This window comes from Scomber scombrus, chromosome 18 (genome assembly GCF_963691925.1).
Source record: "Scomber scombrus chromosome 18, fScoSco1.1, whole genome shotgun sequence".
Taxonomy (NCBI): Eukaryota; Metazoa; Chordata; class Actinopteri; order Scombriformes; family Scombridae; genus Scomber; species Scomber scombrus.
Genome location: NC_084987.1, coordinates 17,952,149 through 17,978,412, shown reverse-complemented (window position 1 = coordinate 17,978,412; position 26,264 = coordinate 17,952,149). Strand labels below are relative to the sequence as shown.

At 41.8% G+C, this 26,264-nt stretch overlaps 1 protein-coding gene across 1 annotated transcript; it reads left to right on the top strand.

Moving 5' to 3' along the window:
• Window positions 1-1,224: 1,224 nt before the first annotated feature.
• LOC133999290 (Na(+)/H(+) exchange regulatory cofactor NHE-RF1-like) lies at window positions 1,225-26,037 on the top strand. The gene is made up of 6 exons (XM_062438476.1): window positions 1,225-2,203; window positions 17,169-17,339; window positions 20,148-20,301; window positions 22,496-22,539; window positions 24,126-24,245; window positions 24,344-26,037. The coding sequence occupies exons 1-6, from the start codon at window positions 1,544-1,546 to the stop codon at window positions 24,479-24,481; spliced, it is 1,287 nt and encodes a 428-aa protein (XP_062294460.1). The 5' UTR covers window positions 1,225-1,543; the 3' UTR covers window positions 24,482-26,037.
• The last annotated feature ends 227 nt before the right edge of the window (window positions 26,038-26,264 follow it).

The following is a 26,264-nucleotide window of genomic DNA, read 5'->3' as shown; positions in this document are numbered from 1 at the left end:
ACATTATGGAGTCATTCTCTGTCCTATACTGTGGAAATACTGAATTCATTATTTGGATGGTTTCCAATTAACTGAACGAACAGCTGAACTCCCCTAAACACACTGTGTTTATAAATGCTGATGGTCCAGTAGGTTTAAAATTTCCAGAGTGGGAAAGTGTTGAGAGTTCCTGTGTCTGTTCTCTTATCAGGTCTCAGATGAAAAGTCAGATCCTCCCTGAGGTTTTATTCAGCAGCTTCATGCCAGGCTCTATTTTTACAGTGGTGTCACTCATTTTCTGAATGGCCAGAGGGGCCACTGCGCTGACTGGCTCCAAAAGACTGATGCTGATTATTAATTGAGAAAACATGCAGGTAGCCAGAAATCAATCACTTGTTATGGCTTTAACAATGCCTCATTTGTGAACATGGGTTTTAGTCTCAAAATATGAGACTAAATATAAATATTTTTGAAAAAAATGTCTCAATATATGAAGACTGGCATATCAGATGATCCAGTCTTGTATTGATTGTCAAACTAATTAAACTTAGGGATAAACTAGCTATTTTATCTGGCAGCCAGAACTCGACATGTACTATAGCAAACTGTACATTGTGCTCATAAAGCAATACAAATCAAATGCTTTTAAGTGTAAAAAGGTCACAATGTCCTATCACACACTGTACTTTACCAAATTATACAACTAGGCTATAGAGACACCGATAGATGAATGGATTGATAATGTACTCAAAATTGGCAGGAATTATTCAGTGAAGGTTTCAGAACCCAAAATAGACAAAATGCAGAAAATGTGCCAAAAGGTTTGAAAAATTAGAGATTTCATCAGGGTGCCTCAAGGCAGACATATGTGCATGTGCAAGATGTAAAAATAGTGCCACAGGTGTTGCTCATAGAGGGGAAAGACTGAAAAATGCAAACTGTTACAAAAACAAATCAATGTGAAACTAACAAAACTACGTGAAACTATAATAAAAATAAATACTGCTACATATTTTTGTCATTTTCATTCCAACATAAATTAAAAAATGTTCAGATTTACTGTGTTTGCACTCATATTTCTTACTACAAACCTCTAAACTTCCCATCATCGTGTTTTCCTGGACTGCTTTGGTTTGTGTTTACTCCTCCAGTCGTGCCTGCTTTGCATGAGGCAGCCAGCTGGGCCGTTCCGTGAACGCACCTCCCTCTTCCTGAGTGGCTTTTCTACTTTTGTCGCGTACTGAAAGGGAGCCGTGTGAGAGTGATCTGCCTCAGTCCCCGGGTCAGCACCTTGGAAAAAAGTGTCACAGAGGATTATATCAGGTGTAAAGCCCGAAACAGACTGTACTTGTTGTGAAAGTGGGTAGAAAGAGACACAGCAGCACCGTTTCCCACGGAGTATTCTCCCCAAGAGGGCGGGAGAGTTGGGTTTTTCTTTTTTTTTTGAAGGGGTACCACTCACTTAACTCACACCTCCCCTCAGCAGCATCCTGAGTGGATCTCCTACTCGTTTCCACTGCAAAGGAGCAACAGGTTGAGCAGCAGCAGCAGCAGTAGTGTGTGAATGCGAGTGAAGCTCACCATGCCGAGCAAAAGCCAATATCTGCGCCCCAGGCTGTGCACGCTGGAGAAGGGGGACAACGGCTACGGTTTCCACCTCCACGGGGAGAAAGGTAAGACCGGACAGTTCATCCGGCTGGTGGAGCCCGACAGCCCGGCAGAGACGTCGGGGCTCCGCGCCGGGGACCGGTTGGTGTTCGTGAATGGGGAGGACGTGGAGAACGAGAGCCACCAGCAGGTCGTGTCCCGGATACGAGCCACCATGGGCCAGCTGGAGCTCATCGTGGTGGACCCGGACACGGAGCAGCTGCTGAAGAAACACAACATGAAGTGTCTGAGGGAGTATGTCACTGACGGTGTCCCCTTACCATTCGACGAAGAGGAGGAGGAGGAGGAGGAAGAAGAAGAAGAAGAAGAGGAGGTGGTGGTGGTGGAAAATGAAGTAGTGGAGGATGAGGTTGTGGAGGAGGAGGTGAATGGGAAAGTTGAAGGCACAGAAAACGGGGATGAGCGGCACGCCAAGAGCGACGAGGTGGAAGTGGAGGTGGTGGTGGTGGAGGAGGTGGCGGTGGACGGGACACCCAGGGAGTCCACGCCGGTGCCGGAGAGTAACGGAGGAATTCACGGGCACGTCGAGAAGAAGCTGAGCATCAACTCAGAGAAGGTTAGTGCATGCGCAAAAATAACACCCAAACGGATTGTCAAAGTTATATAAGTTCAAGTTTCCTTTCTTCCACCTAGACTATACTGTGTTTTGCTGCATCAGTCGGATTAGTGCCTGCATGTAATGTTAATATGACATTATGAGTGCCCTGCTGAATACATTATGGTGGGAGACGAGTGTTTTCCTAGAAAGAATAGATTGTCTGTGGCAGTAACACGGTGAACATGGGCAGCTGCACCCACATGCTCCCTGTTGCAGAGCCTCCAGGCTGTGGGCAGGCTCAGCTGGCTTGGACATATGCTGTGGGTGAGAGAGAGAAAAAAAAAGGAACATAACAGGACCAGGATCCCCTCTGTGTCAAACTGTTGCTCAAATAACTGATTTCCTCCCCCTGCAACCAGCTCAAAAAGCAATGAGTTGAAAATGTGAGTCTGTCTCTATTACAGTGACCCTGCAACTATTTCTAGGGTTAAACATGAAGTCAGCAGTAATGACAGACTTTCTGCAGCAGAGCAAGAACAAAAAACAAACAAACATTGAACAAAACAAGACTTGGGGAAAATACAAGGTGTTGTGCTTTTGTGTTGTGTATAGTACATAACCATAACAAATATCTCACATTGCTGAATAAACCACAAAAAACAACAGCAAGAAGTTGTTTTTTTTTTGTTTGTTTTTTTAATCTTCCTGAAATGAATGCCACTAAATGAATTATTTAAGATCTTTGATCTTTCTCTTTAAAACATGACAGGCACATTCTAGCTACACAGAAGCCACTTGTTGCTGTGTCTGCTTGTATTTTCTTCTACCATTCCTGTCTGTGTGGCTGTGAATTCAGGATCAAGGTTCATTAAAAAGCACTTGAGTAGAATAGGGTCCTTTCCAGTCTGGACCATCTGTACCCCTCGCTGCATCCTCTTTGCTAGATGTTTACCCCCGAGGCCGTTTGTGTCTGTGTCCGACTCTGCTGCTCGGTACATTACTGTAGGTGGTCACAGCTTGCGCACAGCCAGCGGCAATTACAAACAAAGATGCAAAAGAAAGACCCTGATGTGGTCTTTTCTTTTTCTTCTTCCTTCCTTCTCTTTGTTTCTCTGCCTGCGTCACTTAATCTGTTTGTCTGACTAGTTTTACAGCACGTAAACAGAGCAGCCTGTGCATCCATGTGCTGTCCAGCTCTGTCCAGCATTTATAAGAAGTAATACCAGAGAAACCATGAACAAAGATGTACATTTTGAATGATTCCTCCAAAGTACAGGAGAGGAGATCAGTGTGACAAACAGGTGGTGACACTTTGACTACATAAAGTGCTGGAAGATCTATTAAAATGATATCTATCATGACATGAATCTGGCATCTGACAGTTATTATATTACTAAATTACAAAGATTAAATGTTCTTTTCTGCTATTTATTTTTTCTGCTACATGTTGACTAATCATTTTGGTCTATAAGCCTCCAAGTTTTAAAACTTAAAACAGATAGCTCTAGAACTCGACATTTGTCATAGGTAGCCACTCATTGCCTCCTTACCTCCTTTTTTTCTTTTATATCTGCCTAATGACAGCTTTCACATATCCAGAGCGTTTTGGAATTATGTTTTTGGCACTAAAGAGATTTTTCTTTTTCCTCACATGAAAAAAGAAAGGCCCTGCACTTGTGCAATGCACTTGAGCACTGCTGGGTTATGTTGTTTGTCCTAGAAATATACACCAATTGTTCCCGTGTTTACTCTCGATACTCTCCACAGATGGCCTAATGGAGCTGCGGCAGTACAGTTCACACTGGCACGCAACCCAGTGGGAAGTGGCGTCGAAACAAACAATCGTGCTCCTAACAAACTCAAACAAATTTTCACCACTTAGATTTTCATTTCTAAAGTCCCCCAGAGTTTCACATTTGGAGCCAAAAAAGCAGCATGAATTAACCCAGTTGGGATTTCTTTCACGTGTGATGCAGGGTTGTGTTCATCAAAGCATAGTGTGTACAAAACCAGGATTTCATGAGCTGAGGAAGTTACTTAGGGACTGAAGACACACAGTGTAAATTGGACTCTAGGGATGAAGTTTAGAGTCTGCTGTGTCTCTGCTGTGTTACAGTCGGAGGCACCTCAGGCTGTATTTTGCACTGACTCCACTGTTTCTGGAATTTTCTCCCTACATCCTGTCCGGCATTCCTGTGCCCGAGCCCTGTGGCCCAGCCAATGACACACACTCACTCACAAACCCCTCACACACTGCAGACACACACGCACACACACAAAGCGTTGGTTTAGCAGTCACACTGACATCCGCACGCCGGCCGTCTGGCCTTGTCTTTGAAGCGACACAAAAGAGGGTTCGAAAGAGCAACGCCCTCTCCAGAAGCCGTGGAGCCTCGCTTGAGGTTGCCATGGTTACGCTGATGTCGCGTGTACGCCAGTGCATGCGGGGTGTATGCATGTGTGAGGATGAAGGTAGGCGAAAGTGACTAGCGCAGGCGAGGTGTGAGAAATGGAACAAGCAGCGATGAAGGTCAAAACATGGAGTGTGGCCCGGGGAAAAGAAAATTACAGGCGCTGTCGTCATCGTGGAACAAAACACACAAAAACACATGGTTGGTTCCAAAGATCGTCTTTTTTTCTTCTTTTTTGTTTACCAGGCAGTAAAATCTTTACTCTGCAATTGTTGAGTGTAGTGAAGGAGCAGTGATTGTTGTCTCAGTGACTCCAGCTCGTGTTACAAATCTGCATCCATCAGTTCATCCAGAGAAAAATAGTTGAAGTTGTGTAAAAACATCCAAAATCTTCTGGTTCCCGCTCCTCAAACCTAAAGATTTCCCAATTTCTCAGTTTTATATCAATTCAAATTGAAACATTTTCAGGAGCTGGATTTACACCAACGATGCTGCTCTCACTTTAGCTTGAGTGATTCATTCAGACTGCAGCGGGAGAGTGTGAGAAGTGTTTGGGAGTCTTACTGAATGACTGCTGGCTGCTTACATAAGCCTGTGTTTAAACACGAATTACAGGAGAGGAAGAGAGCTTGTGTCAGATTAAATTGACTGTGGTTAGATGAGATCTGGTACACGTAGGCAAGTGTTTCTAAGTGTGTGTATGTGTGTAAGACTTTCTATATGATTATATGTATGTGCATGATTTTAACAGTATGGTAGAAAGCACACAGACTTTATGTAGATCTTTCGGGTTGGTTGTCACTTCTCTCCTTTAATCAGCATGTTCATAAAAAAAACTGCTTATTAGAGAGATTAAAGCCTTCCCCTGCTTTAACCACACATGCTTGGCTTTTTTTCGTTGGAGCTTCAAAGGAAGAGTGGTTCTTTAACTGCATGGCACCACATATTTTCCCTAAACAAATCATCCTAAAGCTGTTGTAAGGGAGGATTCCCTCTTTTTTTGTCCATACTCTATGGCCCTCAGTGCATCGGCTTTCAATGGCCTTTTTAATTTATTTTTATGGGACCAGTCAGTGTGTGTGTATGTGTGTGTGTGCTTTCTCCCAAAGTAGCATAACGAGTATTGGCAGGAATTATTCAGTAAAGCTTTCAGTATTTGTGGATAGTAAAATCACATCCATGTGGCATTCCTACCAGTGGAAGAACTACAGATTTTCTTACATTTTGATAGCTTACCCTGAACTTTTATGACCGCCACATTCATTGACACCTGATGTCATGCTTTCAAGAATAGCCTGCGGATAAGATTCGCCGTTAATAGAATAAACGTCAGCTTTCGATGGTCTTTTGTCATGGAATAGACTCAGCGTGGCCACACCTTTAGTAACTATTTGAGCCAGGATGGTCAGAGGAGTGTTCCTGGCTTCCTGCTGCTGTCTGTGGAAGTCTAGGCCTGTTCACAGAACCCAGGACGTTTGTGCTAGTTTCCTGTCATTGTTGTTGGTGGAAGATTACTCCCACCTTGTCGTCTTGATCCTCCTCTCACCGCTACCCCCACCCCCCACCCCCAAACCAGGGAGAGTCCCGCCCACTCATAAGAGGATAGTAAACTGAGGCTAAAAAGGCATCACAGCATCACATAAATTGATCTGAGCAAATGCAGCAACTAAATGGCTGCAATGAACACAGGAGGTATAACATAATAAAATGAACAGACACTGGTCAAATAGCATGCGACAGACACTGAAACATGGTTCAGAGTAAACAGTGTTTCCAGCTGATAGTTTGCTGTGTGTGTTGGTTTGATTATCATTGAATCCATTGTCATAAAGCCAGGTATTGTTCAGACTCTGTTTGGGTAATGGAGTGCGTGTCATTGTGTTTGTCTGACAGGATTAGATATACATCATGATTCATTCTATACCAGCCTGACTGGCTGCAAGCTGCCACTTGACATTTATTACACAGTACATTTGGACATACATCCCATGTGTATTTGTTTTGTGTGGGTGTTTTCACATCAATGTATGTGCATGTGTGTGTGTGTGTGTTTGTATGTGCTTGCATGTGCGTGAGAGAAAGTTTGGGAGTCACCCTTCCCCTCCCTGCTCTTTGTTGATTGTTGGGTTGTGTGTTTCAGGGGAAATGGTCCACATGACAAGACGGGGCGGAGGGGTGTCATGGGCTTCATTGTGTTTTGACTCAGATATTTGTGCATTTTATAAATGTAACGTGTTTCCCTTTGCCCATTTGTTTATGAGAGACTAGACGTGCAATTTCAAGTGTGTTATGTAACAATTATGAGTGGAGATATAGAGTTGGGCAATATGACGATATTCCAGATTTAGCAATTTTGTAAAAAAAAACAACTAAAAAAAAACTTTACTATTTAAAAAAAAAAAAAAAAATGTATTCCTTTTTTTTGATATTCCAATCTTACTTTTTGTGTAAAGACTTTACTTCCCAAAACCTATAACAAATATTCAGATATAACAGGTTTCCTTGCTCATAACCAAAGACATACAGTATACAACCAGTGAAAAGGGTCACATGTAGATGTTCAGTTTTATGTCACACTGCTTTAAAGCGATGTTAGACTTGGATCAGTGTGATGAAAAGCATTGTCATTGAATTCTAGCAGGAACAGACATCCCAACGTCATTTTATCCTTATATACTTCCTGAATTGGACTTCCAGGAATGTTACTATATCACTAACCCTAACCCTAACCCTAGAAAACAGGTTCTTTCATTCAGCATATAACTGTAATGGCACCTATAATATATTTTAAAAAAGGTCAAATTTAAGCCATACAATAATGGTACAGAACTAAAATCACACTATCATATTAGATATATTATATTATTATATTATTTAAGTTATACCTATATAGACATTAACTTTACTTTAAATACACATTTATCTATCCAGTGACTTTCATCAGAATAGTTATTTTGTGTGTCTTCTGGGTGGGAATCACTTGATAATCATAGTAAAATACTATCACAAAGCATCGCCCAAGATAACACTAATATCACCATACAGGCAGTTCTGTTATTTGCAGTATTTTGCAACACAGTCAAGTCCAGTGCATTACAATGTATATTTAATGAAACAGGAAAACACATCTTAAAGCTTAATCTAAATGCCAAAAGACTCAAAACCCCTGGATTGCTTCCGGCTTTTCAACATGACAGGAAATTAAATGTTGAAGAAGAACGCTGTGATTGCATGATGTGTTTAAACCCCCAGAGGCCACCAGAATGTCTCAGTACTAGACTTTTTAATGTCAACATGTCCACATGTGCCAGCATTTAAATGTCACACAGTCATAACTGGAACATGAACGGCCAGAAAGCATAACATTTATGTCTCGGACAAAAGAAGGATATAGTTCTACCACCTCACAGGGGAACAATATGCTGCAGTATTGATTAGGGGCAGAGCAAATAATGAAATAACAATAAATAATAATAACAGTGTATCACAATTATCATTTATGCGAATCAAAGGGCTTTCTTTCACTAAAACTTCTTAGTGACGCCAGTGCAAACAACAGCACCACTGTCCTATCACCACCGCAAAGGCCACACTGGCCCAGGTCAGGGGTGGAACCTGAACCCTGTGTGTGTGTGTGTGTTTTGGTTTTTTTTGGGTGGGTGGGTGGGGGTGGGGGGGGGGGGGTATATATGTGTGTGTGTGGGTGGTGGGGTTGTTGGTGATTGGGTCCCATGGGATACTGGACCGAGATTCTACAATGCCACATTCCTTTTCCCATTCCATGCTGCTAAAGGTTCACCACCCCTGCCGGACAATGAGCCGGAGGGCCTCGCCCTGCCGGGGGTGGAGAGGGAAATGACTCGCTGCTCGCCCTGAAATAGACTCACCCCCTGCTATTCACCTCCCTTCCCACCGTACAAGACAGAGACGTCACTCATGAGATTATGGCTAAGACAGAGCAAGAAAAAAACGTTCGATTGATGCCATGAAATTTTGTAGATTTGTGATTTCAAGTTGTGAGATTTGGTACAGATGTTCATGTTCCTCCTCAGGATGAATTCTAGCTTTAGAGGTCCAATTACTTTTATTCTAGCGCCATCATCAAGTCAAACTTGAATTCAGTTTGTCCAATACTTTGGTTTATACTTTAAATATCTGAAAAACTAATGACATTCCCAGCAGCTTTAGCTGCACTTAGTGCTAATTAGCATATGTTAGCATGCTAAAATGCTAAACTAAATCAGTGAACATTGCAAACAATAGACCTATATACCCTCAGCATGTTAGCATTGTCACTGTGAGCATATTTTAGTTCAAAGAACCACTGTGCCTACGTACAGCGTCACTAGCCTCTAGCATGGCTGTAGACTAAGTCTTATTTCTCTGGATAACACAAATAACCAACGTATAGTAGATGACTGTCTGTTATGAAATACTTCTTGTTCAACTACAAAATCCTTTACAAAGCCTTTTTTTTTTACTAATTATTTTACATTTCACTGAGGTAACCAGTCACCCACAGAGGAAAATATATTAATTTTTCCAATAACAGTTTCCTCAATAATGCAACACAGCTGCAAGGCACGTTTTGACTAAAGGGCACGACTTTTTCTTCACTGGTAACTCTCAGTCTCTTGCCGTCATTATTGGACTCCACCTACATGTTCCACCAAGAGCTATGTGCAACATCCAGATGAGGTGAGTGGGAATTGTGGGCAACCATTCAGGCAAATGTTAGGAATTGCAGACGAAATGAGGGGGATTTTTTGGCTCATTGTTGAATTACATGAGTCCCATATCCGTGATTAGACAGTAAATTGATTTTATTTAGTTGTTTCCTGACTGAAAAGCTGAATGAACTACTGTTTAAAATATTTCCTCCCAGTAAATGTAATGTTGAGTCTGACTACAGCATATTGCGACTTCTGCTTCTATGTAACAGTGAGGTTCTGCTTTGTGAGACCCAACCCTTAACTTCTTTATTTTCTGTGATGCCTTCCCCTCTTTATCTAAAAGCATTTTCTTACAATCATTGTACTCTGTGTGAAAAGCGAGAGAGGAACTTGCGGTAAGGGTTTTTGGTCTGATGCAAAGGTTCAGGTCTGCAAGGGTGGAGGGTCAGGGACAGGAAGACTGGCTGAGGAGATAAAACTTGTTGATTCCTTGGTTCGTGATAGGACCTAAACTGTCAGTCGGCATACGCTGATGTAATGTGTGAGTTTAAAAAAGAAGGTGGTGGACAATCTAATGATGGCGACTTTTGAGGAAAGGCAGAATCTGCTAGCTCCATTTCCACAGATCTTCCAGGGATGCAAGGCCTCTCTGGTAATCAAGGCCAATCCATTTGGTCTTATCAGTGTCTGTACCCCTGCTGTGATGACTGACATTACTCTTCTATTTTCAGTCCTTCCCCCTAAAGAGTCCATTGTGACGGGAACCCTCGGCAGAACCTTTCTTTGGTGTCTTTTGTAGAGCCAGTTTGTCCCATCCTTAAATGGAAGGGGGGACAGTAGGGTGCTTTGTTCCCTCCTCTGCCTGCTTAGCAGCTGGTTCAATGGTCCATCTTGAAATCCAACACCCCCACCCTGCCTGAGAGAGTGGTGCGCTCCGTACACTCAAGTGGACAAAACTTGTGCCGTGGTGGTTAAAAAGGAACCAGGTTTACGCTGGCGAGGCCATCAAACATTTATTAAGTTTGTCCTTGAGGCTGTTAATCTCCGTCAAAGCTACACATGACCATCACAAGGACTGCAACGCCAACGGTTTGTCATGTCACTGAGTAACCATGGTGCCTGGCAGTGTGTCACTTAGGGGTTTTTCTTTATGCTGATCAAAGAGGCCCCGTGAAGCCGAACTCATGGGAGAGCTGCCCTTTCTTATTAGAATGAGGTGGGGGGCTTAAATAAGCAGCAGAAGGAGAAAGACATAGACTAATATGCAAAGATGAAAGCGAGGCTGCTTCAGATGACCTATCTGAACTGGGTGTGACAGGCTTCAGTAAATGGTTTGCAAGACTGAGTTTACTAGGTGTTATCAGCGGCCCAAAACAGATTTCATTCTTTTGTCCTGGCTTTGTCCAACAGTAAGAGAAGTTGTGTCAGAGGCCTGGAGCTGTTCAGGAATGACACAAGCCGACAGTAATAGATGTCCTACACTGTATTTATTAAAGCCTGTAGTTACACATCGGTCGCCTGGCCAAGCTTGAGGAAAATATGAAGTAACTGGAAGCCTTAGTGTCAGAGCTGCAGTTTCTCTCTCTCACAAGAACAAGCACACACACACCCCCTCACACACACATGCACATACATAGACCACAGACTGCTCTTTCTATGCCAGTGACTGCATCACTGCATCACTCGCAGCTACTTCTCTGCTCTGTCGAACAGAATCAGCAGGAGAGCCCGGCAGATGCGAATCTGAGTCAGAGGGTGATAAACATGATGGATGTTTATTATGGAGGTAGTTGTTTGCTTTTAATAGTCCCTGGGAGGGTTTAGAAGATTCAAATCAATCAGTCTGGCTTGTCAAACTCTCACCTGTGGATACCTCGAAGGCAGGAATGAGGAATGTGCTCATGTGCCCCTTTTCAGCGGCAATATCCATGTAAATGTTGACATTAAGGGCTCATTTGAGACTTATTATGTGCCCTTGCTGTTTTTGTTTTCGGTGAAGGGAAACATGAGACAGAATAATTTGGTTAGCTACAATAATGTGGCTGCAGTAACCAATCTCATCCCTTAATCGTCACATGACCCGTTAAGTTTCTGCTCAAAGATCAATTGCATGATAAAATATGACATCTGGGCTTCCCATTAAAATGTAAAACATTGCCTTTTGGTTACAAAACAGGCTTTTAAGATGTAATTTGTGTGTTAAACATTCACTGTTGCATTCCAGGGAGCCAAGATTTTCCAACAAGACTACAGCTCTACTAGCAGCTCTGTGAGGCAGCACAGAGATGCTTTTAGCTAATGTCACAGCACCACAGCATTGGACAAACCGACTGACTGATAAACCAACATTTGCCATCCATTGTTTTATATTTTTAAATTCAGCACTTCATTTTTGGCCTGATGGGTTAATGTCCTCAGCTTCCTACATATGTGCTATGTATACTGCAGCTGTGTCAGAGGCCTGAAAGTTGCCTCACTAACTTATCTCCTGGTTATTTCAGCTTCCTGAGAAAAAAAATAAAGTCTAAAACAGGGTTACATGAACCTCTGAGGGGGGAACCTGTGAACTCTGCATCTTAAAAAGACACAGAGGAAACTGTGAGCTAGAGTAGCAGATGCAGTGAGTTTCGTGAGACAGTCATGTGACTCAGAAGTGTGTTTTGAGAATATTAAAATGTGCCCTGGTATTGTTTTGGAGTGATTGGTACTCAAAGCAACTGCTTTTTTTAGTTACCAAAGCTTTTCATAGTCTGTGAAGATAGAAACTACACTCATTTGCAGCCAGAAGGAATGCGTATCTTAATAAAAAAAGGAGTGAGGTATGTAGGTAGAATAAATATTTGTCTCAGTGCAAACAAAATATGATGCAATAGTACTTTATACATGACAGACTGGACTGTCCAGTGTCACTTAACTTTGTATACGCCCAGGTCAGTGTTTATACTGTTTCAGTAGTAGTTGAATATTAACACACTGGTGAACAAGTTCATACAAGTAACTTCAGACCAAGTAATGACATCCATGTAATCAGCTTATAGTCAGCTCAACATTCGACGACCAAAACGTCACGCGAAGTCACGCCTTGTGATGAGCCTTTTTCACTATACATGTTATAGAGTAAATGATTAATTGATTGACATGTAAGCAACTGATTAATCAATAATGAAAATAATCATTACTTGCAGCTGTATACTGGATTATTAGTCTAAATCTCAACCATTATGTTGAGATTTGTGGTGTGTTTCCAGGACTGTCTTTGTGCCACAATGTAATGCCTCCTTCCCTCCTCTTCCTCCATCCAGCAGAGATAATGGATGCATGGTTAATTCCCGGCTGGCACCTGTAATATTAAAGATGGTTCTGAAACGAATCTGTTCTGAAAATCTCCATTTTCTATTTAACTCAGCCTTCCTCCCTGCTTCCCTCTCCTCAGTTCAGCTTGTTTTCCAGTATGTTTCAGGTTTAGACAGGATGAATCATCTTATAACTTATTTATGTTGAGGAACAGTGACGAGTTAATCCATGTCAGATTTGTGGCATTGTTGTGGTAGTCAGTATTTCAGAGCGGCTCGTTAATGCCTAGCTTCATTTAGTTTGTGTCAAATACAGTGATGTCATCTCATCTCTGCAGAGACGTTAAGATGTCAGTTTATTTAGTTTTTCCACACTCTTTATCCTGTAGATATTAACCAGTGAAAGCCTCCTTTCCCATGACGGCATGGGTATGTCTGCATATGTGTTTGTCTGCATATATTTGGGTGTGCTTGTATATTGATTTCTCTTTCATGTCAGGAAGTTGAGCCAGCACAGAGGGAAGCATATTGAGGGAAGATGTGTCAACAGTTCCTGTTCAACACTTCCCTCCTCAGAGGGAAAGTTTGTGTCACTGCGAGAATGTGTTCATCTCAAAACGCTGTTTTTCTGGGCAGAGAGGAACTTTTCACACAATAGAGAATGATGTGACTTTAATCTTAAAGTAAGCAGTCTGAAATATTAACAATAAGATACGTCACATTGAGTGTAATACAAATTAATTGCTTGATGATGACAAAAAACAAAAAAAGAATATTTTTGGGATCCACAGAGCAAGAATAGAGCTTAAGAAATGTGAGATGATGTTGTAGTGAAAGCACTGTATCACAGTGGGCGGATTGTATAAGGAAGTCCAGAACTTTCACAGCCCTGCCGTGGACTTACTGTAACCTAACTAAATCTGAGGAAGCTCCAGAAGTAGATAAATTAATCAGTGTTTTCCTTCCACATATCACATACTACTTGATGCTTTTGGGTCTGAGAAGCACTCTAAACAAAATAAAGAGCCTAAGATGAAGTATACAAATGTTGCTGAATTAATGTGAATTCAAGACCAGGCTGGCACAAATATGTAGCTTTACTCGTAGTGTAAATCAGGGAGCTTTGCGTGTTGATAAGGTTGTTCAGTATATCACTCTGCTTGAGCCACTGGCCTCAGCTGATTGTGTGTGGAGGAGTTAAGATATCAGTTTGTAATTTACAGTATGTCCCCTGAATGTTCTTTTATGTGCCTATTTCTTAACAGTATTTATCAGTTGTGACATTTTAGAGAATTGACATTGTATTTGTTGTCTTAACTGGCATCAAATGCTTTGCTATTTTTAATTTAAGGCACACAAACACCTGAAGGAAGTTCAGGAGGAACATGCGTATACACACAAATACACAAATGTTTGACAAGTAGGAGTGAATTGCTGTGTCCTATTTGGTTTCAACCTCTTGGCTCGTGTGTGTTCAGCAGATTCCACAGATTGCAGACCCGCGTGGAGATTCTTCTGCCGTCCACTCCTCACTGACACAAACCCTCCTCTGTTGTCCATGCCAGAGACTCTCTCACCCGCTCTCCCTGTGCAGGGGTGCCTAACGTCAGCCAGAGCACCCGATGAGTCAGTGAGTGTGCTGCCAGGGCTGCGGATTGCGTTGATGGCACTTTTGGGTTTTCAAAAGGAGGCACATGGTTAACTGAGTAATTATGAATCACTGATTCAAGTTGACTGTTAGTGACCACTAGTGTTTTAATCACAAGTTCCTGATTTAGGAGTTGCATAAGTCACTGCATGTGCGTTGATCATTCAGTAACGTGGTGGCCAACATCAGGCAAATGATGCATCACACAGCTAAAATAATTCCAGGCTTTCAGGGGAGAGAAAGATAGAAACATATGTTAAGAAAAGTCTATGGTACCTGAACTAAACATTAACTGAAAGAAGATAAAGAAAAGGCAGATTCAGACTTTTTTTCTTAGTCTGTACTTCTGGTTGCGTTATTTAAACTTAAATAACTCGTAAACGAAGGTTGTTACACTTGGGTGTAGCACTTGAATACTTGAGGGATAAGCAATCAAGAAAATGATTTTTGTCTAATCAGTTACCAGTATGATGAAACTCCTGCTGTAGGGCTCTTATCAGCAGCTCGTCTGATCAGTAGAGTAAAAGTTCAGCACACTCTCCAGCTGCTCAGCTGGCTCTCGACAGAGACGGACTCAAAGATGGTCAATCTGCATGACTAAAGAGGACAGATAGATGTTAGCTGCCATTACTGTGCCATATTTCCCATCAAGTTTTTGTTAAATATATTTTGATGGTAGTATTATATGATCTGTGGCAAAGTGATGGTAGTTTGAAAGTTTGACATTCACTGTCTTGTGAAATGTTTTTTTTCCCTTCACACTTCATACAAAAACTGAAGTGTAAAAACAGCGATTCACCATTTTATGCAGCTTTTCTTGGCCGGGACCAGTAACCCTCAACTGGTTGCCTGGCAACAGGCTTTTGGCGGTGCTGATAATGCACATTTTGTGACATTTCAACAGAGCTATGCTAGCTGTTTCCCCCTGTTTCTAGTCTTTGTGCTAAGCTAAGCTATGCTGGCTTTAGCTTCTTATTTAATGGACAGTCATGAGAGGTCTTCTCATCTAACATATGGCAAAGCAAATATGTGTACTTCCAAAATATTGACAAATTAAAGTTATAGATTTGGTAATGTTTTTATGTTGAAAAAAAATAAAGGACAACTTTAAGTACGTCGGTTCACACCTAGCATTATGTGTCTAGATGATCTCACCTCTCTGCTCTATATGCAAATGTGCACATACATCATATATACATCACAAGACCAAATGCATTGTTTCTAACCAGAGGCGAAAATTTACTTCTTGTGCCTAATCTGCCAGAAATCAAAAGAAAGAAAAGTTTGCAAAGACCTTGGTGTGCAGGTAAAATCAGCGGGTGTGATTCAAATCTATTTTGCCTGTTGTGTGCTTGTTTTTGTTGTTTCACATTTTAATATGAAACCTTTGGCGCGTCAATGAGTACATACTTGTGCTTATACAGAGGATGTAAGTTGAGGATTGCAGTCCTTTTATGTGGCCCACGACACATTCAAGTACACACTGCTAAAAGAATGTGGCCATATGCAGCCCAAACATGGTCTGGGCGGTTGGATCTCGATGCTTCTTGGATGCATTCACACCTGTACTTCAAGCTGTCCAATCAAAATACAGGTGATCAGATCACCGAAGACGCGTTTTAAGGCCAGGTGTGAACAGGACTTTTGTTCCCCTTATTGGTGTCCTTTTTTTCTGCTGTCACATGACATGACGTCTAGGAAATGAAGTTCCCAGTCTTAGGTGACCTTTTCTCTCATATTTGGAGCCACCAACGTACAAAGTTTACAAAGTGTGTTCATGTGTTATTTATATTGACGATGATGATGATTCTGGAAATGGCGTAAGCATGCTTCTTAAGAAAAGTCTGCAGAGAGATACGGAGAAAAGTTAATTTTTATTGGCAGAGGTGGAAGGGGTGTTAACTTAGAACAATTGCATTACATAATACAGTGGACTGACTATCACTCATTGGTAGGTTGTGTGTGCACACGAAAGAAGATGTGACTCAGACTGCCTCACTTATTGTAATGTCCGCACTTCACACATTTACGTCTATTGGTATTTTTATGTATCTTTAATCAATCAGCCATCCTGCTAGTATCTTCTGTAGAAAGTGACTCATTCACACTGATTTATTTTTAGAGGTTGTTCATTGTCTTCAAGTGTACAGTTGACAGAGGGCGGGAGCAAACAGCCTCTCTGATGTGGAGGGAGTGTCAGGTCCGATTCGGTCACAGTGACAAAGATTATTCTGACCAGTGGCGTCTCTTGTGCTCTGTAGCTCCTGCGTTTCTCTCAATATTATGACCTCTTTGATGACAAAGCCATTAAAGCTCCCTCTGCTAAATAAAGAAACTGCTTCATCCATACAACGGAAGGGAGGTACTGGGATTTAGGTAGAGTTTTTTCCTGGATGACAATATGGCTCTTACTCTTCCTGCCATCCCAGAGCAGGACGGGGACAGAGTGAGGGGAGGCGGTCAGAGGTCAACGCCCAGCTTCCATTGTCCTTCTCGGAGGCTGGATTGAGCAACACTATCGACCACACCGGAAGCAGTCCCTTCCTCAAGTCAGCAAGGCCAAAGCAACGCAGACTACCTCCCTGCTACCCCTCCCCAAATTATCCACAAAACCATCCCAGCAGACCCCCCAATCACATGCTCCCATTCTCTTCCAAGACCTTTTTCCTTCCTGGCGAGCAGTCAGAGTCACGTGGAGTCAAACGACAGCTATAGTTTACTCATGATTGTTAAAAACAAAGCACACAACACACCAGCATGCAGCGGCCACTTGCATGTTCAACCTCGGCTTCATATTCATGGTTAACGATTCCCAGGAGCTCTCCGTAACATTTGTGCCTCTTGTCCTTCCAGAAGAGACACACATGGTTGAGGTATTTTTCAAACATTTTGGTCTGTTCATGTAGGTCACATACAGCATATCAACATATTTGTTTTCTCTCCTCTGGCCTCTTTCAGGAGGTGTGCACTGAACTGCGGCCACGTCTCTGCGTGATTCGGCGAGAGGCTAACGGATATGGCTTCAACCTGCACAGCGAGCGAGCGCGGCCTGGCCAGTACATTCGAGCTGTGGATGAGAACTCTCCATCAGAGAGGGCAGGCCTGCAGCCCCAAGACAGGATAGTACAGGTACTTTGATAAGCTTAATGTTTGAACACTGAGACCATGCAGGTCTGGTATTCAATATGATGTAATGTGATGCTCATGAAAATTATCTGTTTTTTCTTCTTATACCAATATTAGATTAGTTGATTTTCTAATTTAGCTGCAAAATATCTTGGGTAATTGTAAGGAAATTGAAGTTTCAACTATCGTTGTTTCTTTACCTGCTTTAAAAGCAATATTTTTAAGAAGTATCTGATGTGAGTCCTTTCACCCAACCCAAAAATATCCATGCAAATTGTGTATCCTGATATACTTGCCATATTTCCGCTCTGAGCAGCTAGTTTTTTTTAAAGGGATAAAAATAGAGAAGAATAGTGTGCAGTGTAGTTACGCCTCAACTCAACTATAAAGCGTGGTATGAGATAGAAAGCCTGTTTATTTTCTATTTTAAAAAAAGAAAATAACTTTTCTGTTCATGCCACTCCTGATCTCAAATAGTTCATTTTATATGATGTGATGACTTATCCACAGCACTCTCACTCTCACAACTGTCAGTTTCATGCTTCATTCATATTCAAAAAGAGTCACATTTTCTTTATTTGGCTTAATAGTTGCATCATTGCCCCTCTTATCTGTAGCCAGATGTTGAGTCTTAAAGGGGACATATCATGCTTTTTATGATATTATGTTATTTTTGATACTGTTATGATGGAGGACATCTACATGATTCAAAACTTGAGGTGAACATATATAAAAATGCTCCCTGCAAGTCAAAAGCCAGGGCTGCAGCCTGCTCTGAATGCTTCGTATGAAAAGTTACCTCTACTTCCTCCTTGGATGATGTCAAATTGTTTGTATGTCCACACAAACAGGTTTTGTAGCCTTTGTTGCTAAGCTTGTTCCACGGATTGTTTGCATTGTCCACTCTTATATTTCAGATCGGATTTAGGCTCGGACATGTATGAATGTATTTGAGAAGTTTATATTTCAGGTAAAGAATGTGAAAAAGATGAAATCCCACTACTACAGGTTGTTCTGCCGAGAGGCAGCCTCCACGACCTAACTAATCAGAACAGAGTGGGCTCATCAGGAGGGGGGTCTTAAAGAGACAGGAGCTAAAACAGCCTGTTTCAGACAGAGACTGAACTGAGGGGCCCTGTTAAGGACTTTTTGAACTGTAAAGCATGAAAAAATATTACATTAGAACCTGGAACTTGGAAATGTGCACGATTTGTCCCCTTTAACACGTAGACAAACGATCCACTGTTTTAAGACAGAAAATAAAACTAACACAGTACAAGTTACTTTTTCCACAGAAAGTACCAAAGTAACAAACATCTACTTAAAAAGTTATTATCTAAGTCAACCAGCACCAGTTGATGTTGTAATCTTAAGTACAGAGTGGTTTGATCTTCTAATGGCCACTGTGTGGGGTCTTAAATCCCCTTAAAGACACAATAATAATCTGTTTTTTAACTGGTCTGGGGTCTGCTCTGCCCACCTCTTAACAGTGTAGAGTGACTAACTGAGAGGCATGTGTGAGGGAGCAAAATGTCAACATTATCTTACAACATATTACAAAAAAGTATTGCAGTTTTATTTGTCACATGCAGTGGTTGCAACCCAAAATAACTGTTTTGTTATTAAAATGTTTGATAAAAGTTCAAACATTTGGAAAAATAAAAATCCCTGTTGCAACAATATATTTAACTAACGGATGCGATACAGTATACAGCCTTATAATGCGAGGGATAGATTTCACAGGCTCACCATGGATCAGATGTCCGCCTTTTTATTGTCCTCTAATAAATATAACAACCACACCTCCATTCTTATTTAGCCACCCAATACAAGAGACTGACAATGAACAAAATGAAACCTCTGACTCATTTACACCAATTTTTAAACACGTGGTCAAATCACAGTGGCAGTGTGGCCAAACGATTTTCACCGTCACGCACATCACCCTTCACCCAGCGAGTGAGTGACCACATTTTGCTGCTGAACCTGTGAGTGTGAGTGACTGTGTGGAAAATATAAGAAGCAAGAGTAAAATGGAGAGGAGGAGGATAGAGAGCACTAGGGGGATTACAGGGTCTGTGTTAGTGAGAGTCTACAGAGGGGTTTCCAGTCCCCCAGAGGGCCCCAGACAGCAACACCACCCACTGAGGAGCGGAGCTTTGTGGGGAGCGGACAGCCATTGTTACTGCTGTTACTGGCCATGCAGCTATTGTCTAGCTTCCTCTGTGGGACTGGCTTAGACGTGCAGGTCCACCCTATGACCTAAGCACGCATGCACACACACACACACACACACACACACACACACACACACACACACACACACACACACACACACACACACACACACACCTTGGAGACATTTCTCACATGCTTTCCCATGGTGATTTTATCCCAGAGCACTCAGCTGGTCTGGGAGGGAGCCACCTGACATGTTACTGTAAACCAGCAAGCTGAGTGTTGAAGTCTTTTGCAAATGTCCTAGTCGAAAATGTGAACATCATGGATAAAATTTGATTGAAAGCACAAACTAAACAAAACTAAGGACTATTTTGTAGACTCCTGAACACTGTGTGAATATTTCTTTGTGAGTTTTGTGAGTATTTGAAGGAATGTGTGTGTGCATACAGGATTTCCTTTCCGGGAAACTCTGGCAGACAAAGTGATAATATTGAGAAAGAAATCCTGACAGTGATAAAACAGTTTGTTCACTTCTGCATGAGAACAAAGACAGACAGCCCAAAAAAAGAAACAAAAGAATCTCTTTCTTTCTCTCTCTCTCTTCCTCCTCCTCCTCCTCCTCCTCCTCAGGTGAACGGTGTGTCAGTGGAGGGGAAGACGCATTCAGATGTGGTGGCTTTGATTAAAGCCGGCGGGAGTGAGACCCGTCTGCTCGTGGTGGACCCGGACACAGATGCCTTCTTCAAGAAGTGCCGAGTGGCCCCCACCGTGGACCACCGCACTGGTGAGAGGATGCACAGACAACAAGATTTCACCGTCACTGTGAGGCAGTTAGTTTTCTATGGCAATCTGGCAGGAGAGCGAATGACCGCAATTATCTCGTAATGTTTCACTCCAGGTTCATTGTCAGTCAACAGCCTCTGTTAAAGACATGCTGTAGACACTATAGACCAGCATATTGTCTTCTCCTGCTGTCTTGTTGTCTCCACTAAACACTAGCAGATTAAAAGTCTGTCACACAGTCTCTTGGCTCTGCCTTTCAGTCTCTCTTGTATCTCTCGCTCTTTCTCTCTATGCCAAGAAACACAGACAGACAGAGACGGACACTGAGCACATCCATTTCCTGCCCCCCTCATGTTGATGCCCTGCAGAGAAAGTTAATTTTATAGACATAAATAGATCAGATCAGACTGATCACATTCAAATTGTGCTGAGTAACAGTGTTGTTTGAAAAGAGATCATTGAAGTTTTATATTACAGTGTAACTTTATACTCAAAAATATCATAAAAATGGAAAATATTTAGATAGATTACTGATTCAAGGGCAGCTCTGGAACTGGTTGGGATTCAGGCCCTGGTGTCCCTGTGAGCGCCCCCAGGGGGAGCCCCAGCACAGTCTGTGATTTGGTTTCTGTGTGTGAGGAGTGGACTAAGGTCCAGCAGCTGATCCTCAGGCAGGTGGTGTTGTGTCCTCTGCTCCAAGTAGGGCACAAAATAAGCACTAGCCACTAGCCAAATGCTGTTAAAATATGCAAGTAACTGCTAAATTTGCTTCACTCACCAAAAAACAAAGATTATCTATTGAATGATTGGTAAAGTCAAAGCACTCACTAGCCATTGGGCCGTTGGACAAAAAAGTTAATTTTGCGCCCTGACTCCAGGAGACTCCTCATATAAACATGGTGCATGGAGCTGTTGGCATGGCAACCTATGTATCCAGGGAAGAGTTGTTAGATGGAGTTATAGAGTACAAAAAAAAATAGAAATTACATTTTTCTTAGGTTGATATTTGAGATTGTTAGCATTTATTCCTTGAGGACTTTTCTAAGTGATCTCAGTTGATTATTAATAGATTAGTTAGATCTATTAGTATGCACGTGCCTCAGATGACATGTGTTGTGTACTCTTGTGCGGTGGACTGCAGCGGGGTAAAAGAGGAACTGAGAGGCAGATGCGTCATAATTTCAGTCACCCTCCAGACCCAGATTAAAAAGTATAACGCCCTACTGGGAGAGATTCCTGTGAGGTGTTTCCCAGGTAACTGCCTGCACTTCACATACTGCCCACTCATGAGGGCACCTGCTAAACTGACTCTTAACTTCAACACGCACATACGCACACACACACAGAGTGCCTTGTCTCTCAGCCATCCAACTGGCTGACCTCTTTGTTTGGTTTCCAAGGCGCTCGCTCCAAGTGGTCTCTCAGCCCGGAGCTGGAGCCATGTTGGGACTTGGAGAGGCTCTTCTCAAGAGTCAGTGGCACACACACACACACACACACACACACACACACACACACACACACACACACACACACACACACACACACACACACACACACACACACACACACACACACACACACACACACACACACAGACTGCAAAGACCTGAGCACGACTCAAATCTCAGATTAAGACTGAAGGAGCAGCTGCTATCTCCTGTAATAGGTCATCATTAGCTAAAAACACCTTTTGACCTTGCAGAGGAGCAGAGGGATGGAAGGTAAGGGATGGGATGATGGGATGTCTGTCTGCAGCTACCACCTCTTAATTTGAGGTTTAGATAATGTGTGTAGCATGAGAAATGATTTTATGAGAATCTAAATGCATTTCTGACAACAACAAAAAAGCTCAAGGCAGCTGCTATTTGATATGTAGAAGGCTAATAGATTCATCAGAGAAGCAGCAGCTAAGCAGCATCAGTGAACATCTCATAGAAGATGAACCATGTGTGAATAATAGATGATCTGCTCATACATGTGCTATGTAATAGAGTAGGTGTAGGTGGAATGAAATCTGAGCTGCAGAAAGACTCTTGATCTAGAAGAGTGGAGCTCAGTGCTCCAATGGTGCAGGACCAAAAGGAGTGAAGGTGTCACCACAGCAAACAACAATGTGACACAGTGATGCTGAAAAATAGGAGGTGTATGTTTGGACTAACTGACTGATTCTTGTGTGATTTCCATGCTTACAGGTGCGCTGCCTGAGCCTGTCGTTAATGGAGGAATGGAGGAGAAGGTAAGATTCACCAGCAAGAGAGAGAGATAGAAACACAGGATGACACTTCAAAGTCTGTAGAGCTATCATTTACTTTTAGAAGTCTGCTTTAGTCCAAAGCCAGTAGTGGGATTTTTGGACTTTGAAGTGTTTGAAGAGCTGTTGGCCTCACACAGCGGCTACTTCCCTCCTCACTGATGGAGCCTCTCCTTCCTGGTGGTGAGGAGGTCAATAATAGTTAAGTTGTTTGCTCTGGATACTCTGTAGCTCCTCTCATGACACAGAAAACCCAGCAGGCCGAGGTCAAACTGCTTTTGAAAGTATTTTTCAGGAGTGGTTTGCCATTCTAGGGAATTCAGACTCTGGTGAAGTGAGTTATCAATCACAGAGGCGTACGTGGAACAGGCTGACTTTCCTGCGATTGTCTAAACCTTCTGGTGTTCATTGTGTGTTGCTACAGTTTGTAGAAAGCCCCACCCAGCTAGTACTCCATTAACTTTGAATTCTTTGGACGTGTTTGACCAAGGACAGAAATAAAAAATAAAATAAAATTCATCCAGAAGATTTAGCTGCTTTGAGCCGAGATGCAAAGAACGTATCAGCTTCACGTTAATCCTGCTGAAGTATTTGGGCGTAATCTCAAAAGAGACACTCTGACCACCACTAACTGTTAGAGGCAACACACACATGGACTTCAAATCCTGTACTATATACAGTACTTCAAAAAAACAGATATTACATGTATGTACGCTCTTATTTGTTTGTGGTACGACAGGAATGCTTTTTGAGGGTCTTTCAGGTTACGAGTTACACACTTGACCTTTATGTAAATTGCTGTTGATAAGAGGAGATAATTCAGGGTCTGTATGAAGACACCAGAAAAACAAACTGAAAGAAATTGTGGCTGCTCGGGCATTTGGCCAAATATGCAAAGTGAAGCCTGACTCGGGCTTCCCGTTACTCAGGGACTGTATGTGCAGTTATGAAGGTCCATGTTCCTCGTATTGTTGCGTAACAGATGCTGGTTAAAAGGTTGCAGAGCTGAAAGGGGGGCGGGGGTGTCAAACAGACAGTCAAAAAGGTGAAATATCTTTAGAGGAGCAGTGGGTTGGAGTGGGTTAAAAGTCTTTGAGTTTGGACACATTTTACAGGCTTATGTTCAGCGAGCTGGAGCAACTTTCACTGAGGCTGCAGGAACTAAAATTGCTCTTTATATAAATGCCAATAAAAACTCACAGTTATACCAACTAATTCATATCAGTGGTTCCTAGTTTATGTTTATGTTTAACAGTAAAATGCTTTAAAAAGGAAACTATTTAGGAATTGCTAGTTTTGATTTTATTAAACTAATTATGTGTTAGACAGGCAGGTCTGAAAATGGTCAGACTCTTGATGTCACTTCACATGCACTTCTAAGTATGGTACAGGTAGAAATACCCAATTCAAATCCAAGGCAGCCTCCCTGTGGTGAGTTCTCATACTGCACCAAGGCTGGAAAAAAAGGATAATAGTTTCCCATTCACAAAAGATTCACAGTGTCGTCTGTGCATTTAGGAATCTGTCAGTAAATGTAGCGAAGCGATGCTGAAGTGTATTTGTGTTGCCAGGTGAACGGTAGAGGGGCCAATGAGGCAGAGAGGGACTCAAAGCTTTCCGTCAGTCCTTCCCCGTCCAACGCCTCTTCCAACACCTCGCTCACAACCCCGCCCACAGACACCCCACCTGAGGTACGTCACTGATACTTGCAGGACAAGAATCTGTCAAATGCTGTACGGTTGCACACGTGTCTTGAAATATAATTTGCATTTTCTCTGTTTTTCTTCAGCTGGTGATCACAAACACCATCCCAGCTCTCAACCTGACCCTACAGCAGGTCAAAGAGCGCGCCCACCAGAAGCGCTCCAACAAGAGAGCCCCACCCATGGACTGGACCAAGAAAAATGAACTCTTCAGCAACCTATAGGACATCTCAGCTCACCTCACACACACACACACACACACACACACACACAGATATTTTTTATTATAGATATCAGATGATTTTAAAATCCTTATTATTATGACAAATTTAAGCCTTTCTGTGAAATGTAGTATTCTTCTTATTACTCGTCATGTTATTATATTACACATATTATAAATATGATGTCCTACTAACGAAAGATACTAAAGATGTATATGCCAAGAAAAGAGAACTGGACCATGTTGACAGTGTGTGTGTGCATGTGTGTATTCATGCTCTGTTCGTATGTGGGCATACTCTTTGTGTGTGTGTGTGTGTGTGTCTGTGTCTGTGTCTGTGTGTGTATGGGCGTGTGTGTTGTTATGCCTTAAGACACTTTCAGGGGCACAAACCAGACTTAACATCAGTTAATTGGGGACAGCTTGTGCAATTGGGGATAAAATCCCAATTGGTAAAATGCAGATTTTTTGGCCAGTGGTTAAGCTTAGGGTTAGAGTAAGTCTCCAGGAAATGAATGTAAGTCTATGTAAATACCCCAAAGGTGGCAGAGGTAAGACTCTGTGTATGTGTGTGTGCTCTCAGTGGACCCTGACAGTCCCTGCTGGTCAGAGTCTGGTGCCTGTGGAAACAAGGTGGAGGAGTTTGTCGTCACGCTAAATTTAATGACCCACTCCTTCGTCTTCTTATCTGTCTTTTGAAAGTTTCTACTAACCTTTAAACATTGTCTTCGTGTAGAACGATAACAGGACCAGGCACATACTGTAAAACCAACCTGACAATCATTTCATCATTTATCTCTAGTTTACCTTTTTATTTGTTGTGTAAGACACAGGATTGAGTTATATTCACTTTCAGGTCATTTATTTCAACATTAAAATAAATATTTTTCAGTGTAGATATCCACTCATAACTTCTTTACAGATAATTTTTATGATATTTAAAATGGTTAAAATGATATAATTCCTAATCAGGATTTCTTTTTTTCTTTTTTCCTCACAAAATGATTTCTTGCATGTAATTTTTTTGTGTTATAAAAATACGCACTGATGGCTTTATACAGGAAATATTTTAAAGGGGATTCTCCTATAATGTGCTGTGTATATATATATATATATATATAAATATATATCATATATCATGTATATTTTTACATTTTTGATAAATATCCCTCTCTCTGTAATGAAAGTGACTTCAGCTTAACCCTGTGTTGCTACCATGCCATTTATTCATAGTTTGTCTGGACATGGTCAATGTGAACTACAGATTTTGAGTAACTTATACCGTCCACACTTTGTCATCGTGCCTGCTGTGAATGACTGTTCAGTTCACATACAGAATATTTTTATTGTTCCTGGAAAAATACCTTGTGATTTTTTTTTTTACATGTTTCTATTGACGTCTTAAAAAATTAACTTTGAGATCACGTATGTCTAAAAGAACATCTGTGCTTCACTAAATTTGAAGCAATGAACGGTGGGATTATATGAAAAGTTGTTTTGTAACTTGTGTAAGCAGTGAGCAGTTTCTTTACTGTAATAAATCATGTTACAACCATGTTATCCTGGCTGGGTGTTGATTCTTATACAACTATATGAGGAAACATACACAGTAGTGAAGCTGGGCAAACACTAAAGCTTATAGAAAATTCAATTCAGATTGTTTGATAATAATTAATCCTTTTAACTCATTTTTTAAGAAAAAATGCCAAACTTTTTCTGGTTCCAGCTTCCTAAATAAAGAAGACATATTAGGTTGCATCTTGGGCTGTGAGAAACATTGATCTACA

Coding starts and splice junctions, on each gene's coding strand:
- LOC133999290 (XM_062438476.1), top strand. CDS start 1,544: ATGCGAGTGAAGCTCACCATGCCGAGCAAAAGCCAATATCTGCGCCCC. Junction 22,540..24,125: donor ATGGAGGAATGGAGGAGAAG/GTAAGATTCACC, acceptor TTGTGTTGCCAG/GTGAACGGTAGAGGGGCCAA. Junction 24,246..24,343: donor CCACAGACACCCCACCTGAG/GTACGTCACTGA, acceptor GTTTTTCTTCAG/CTGGTGATCACAAACACCAT.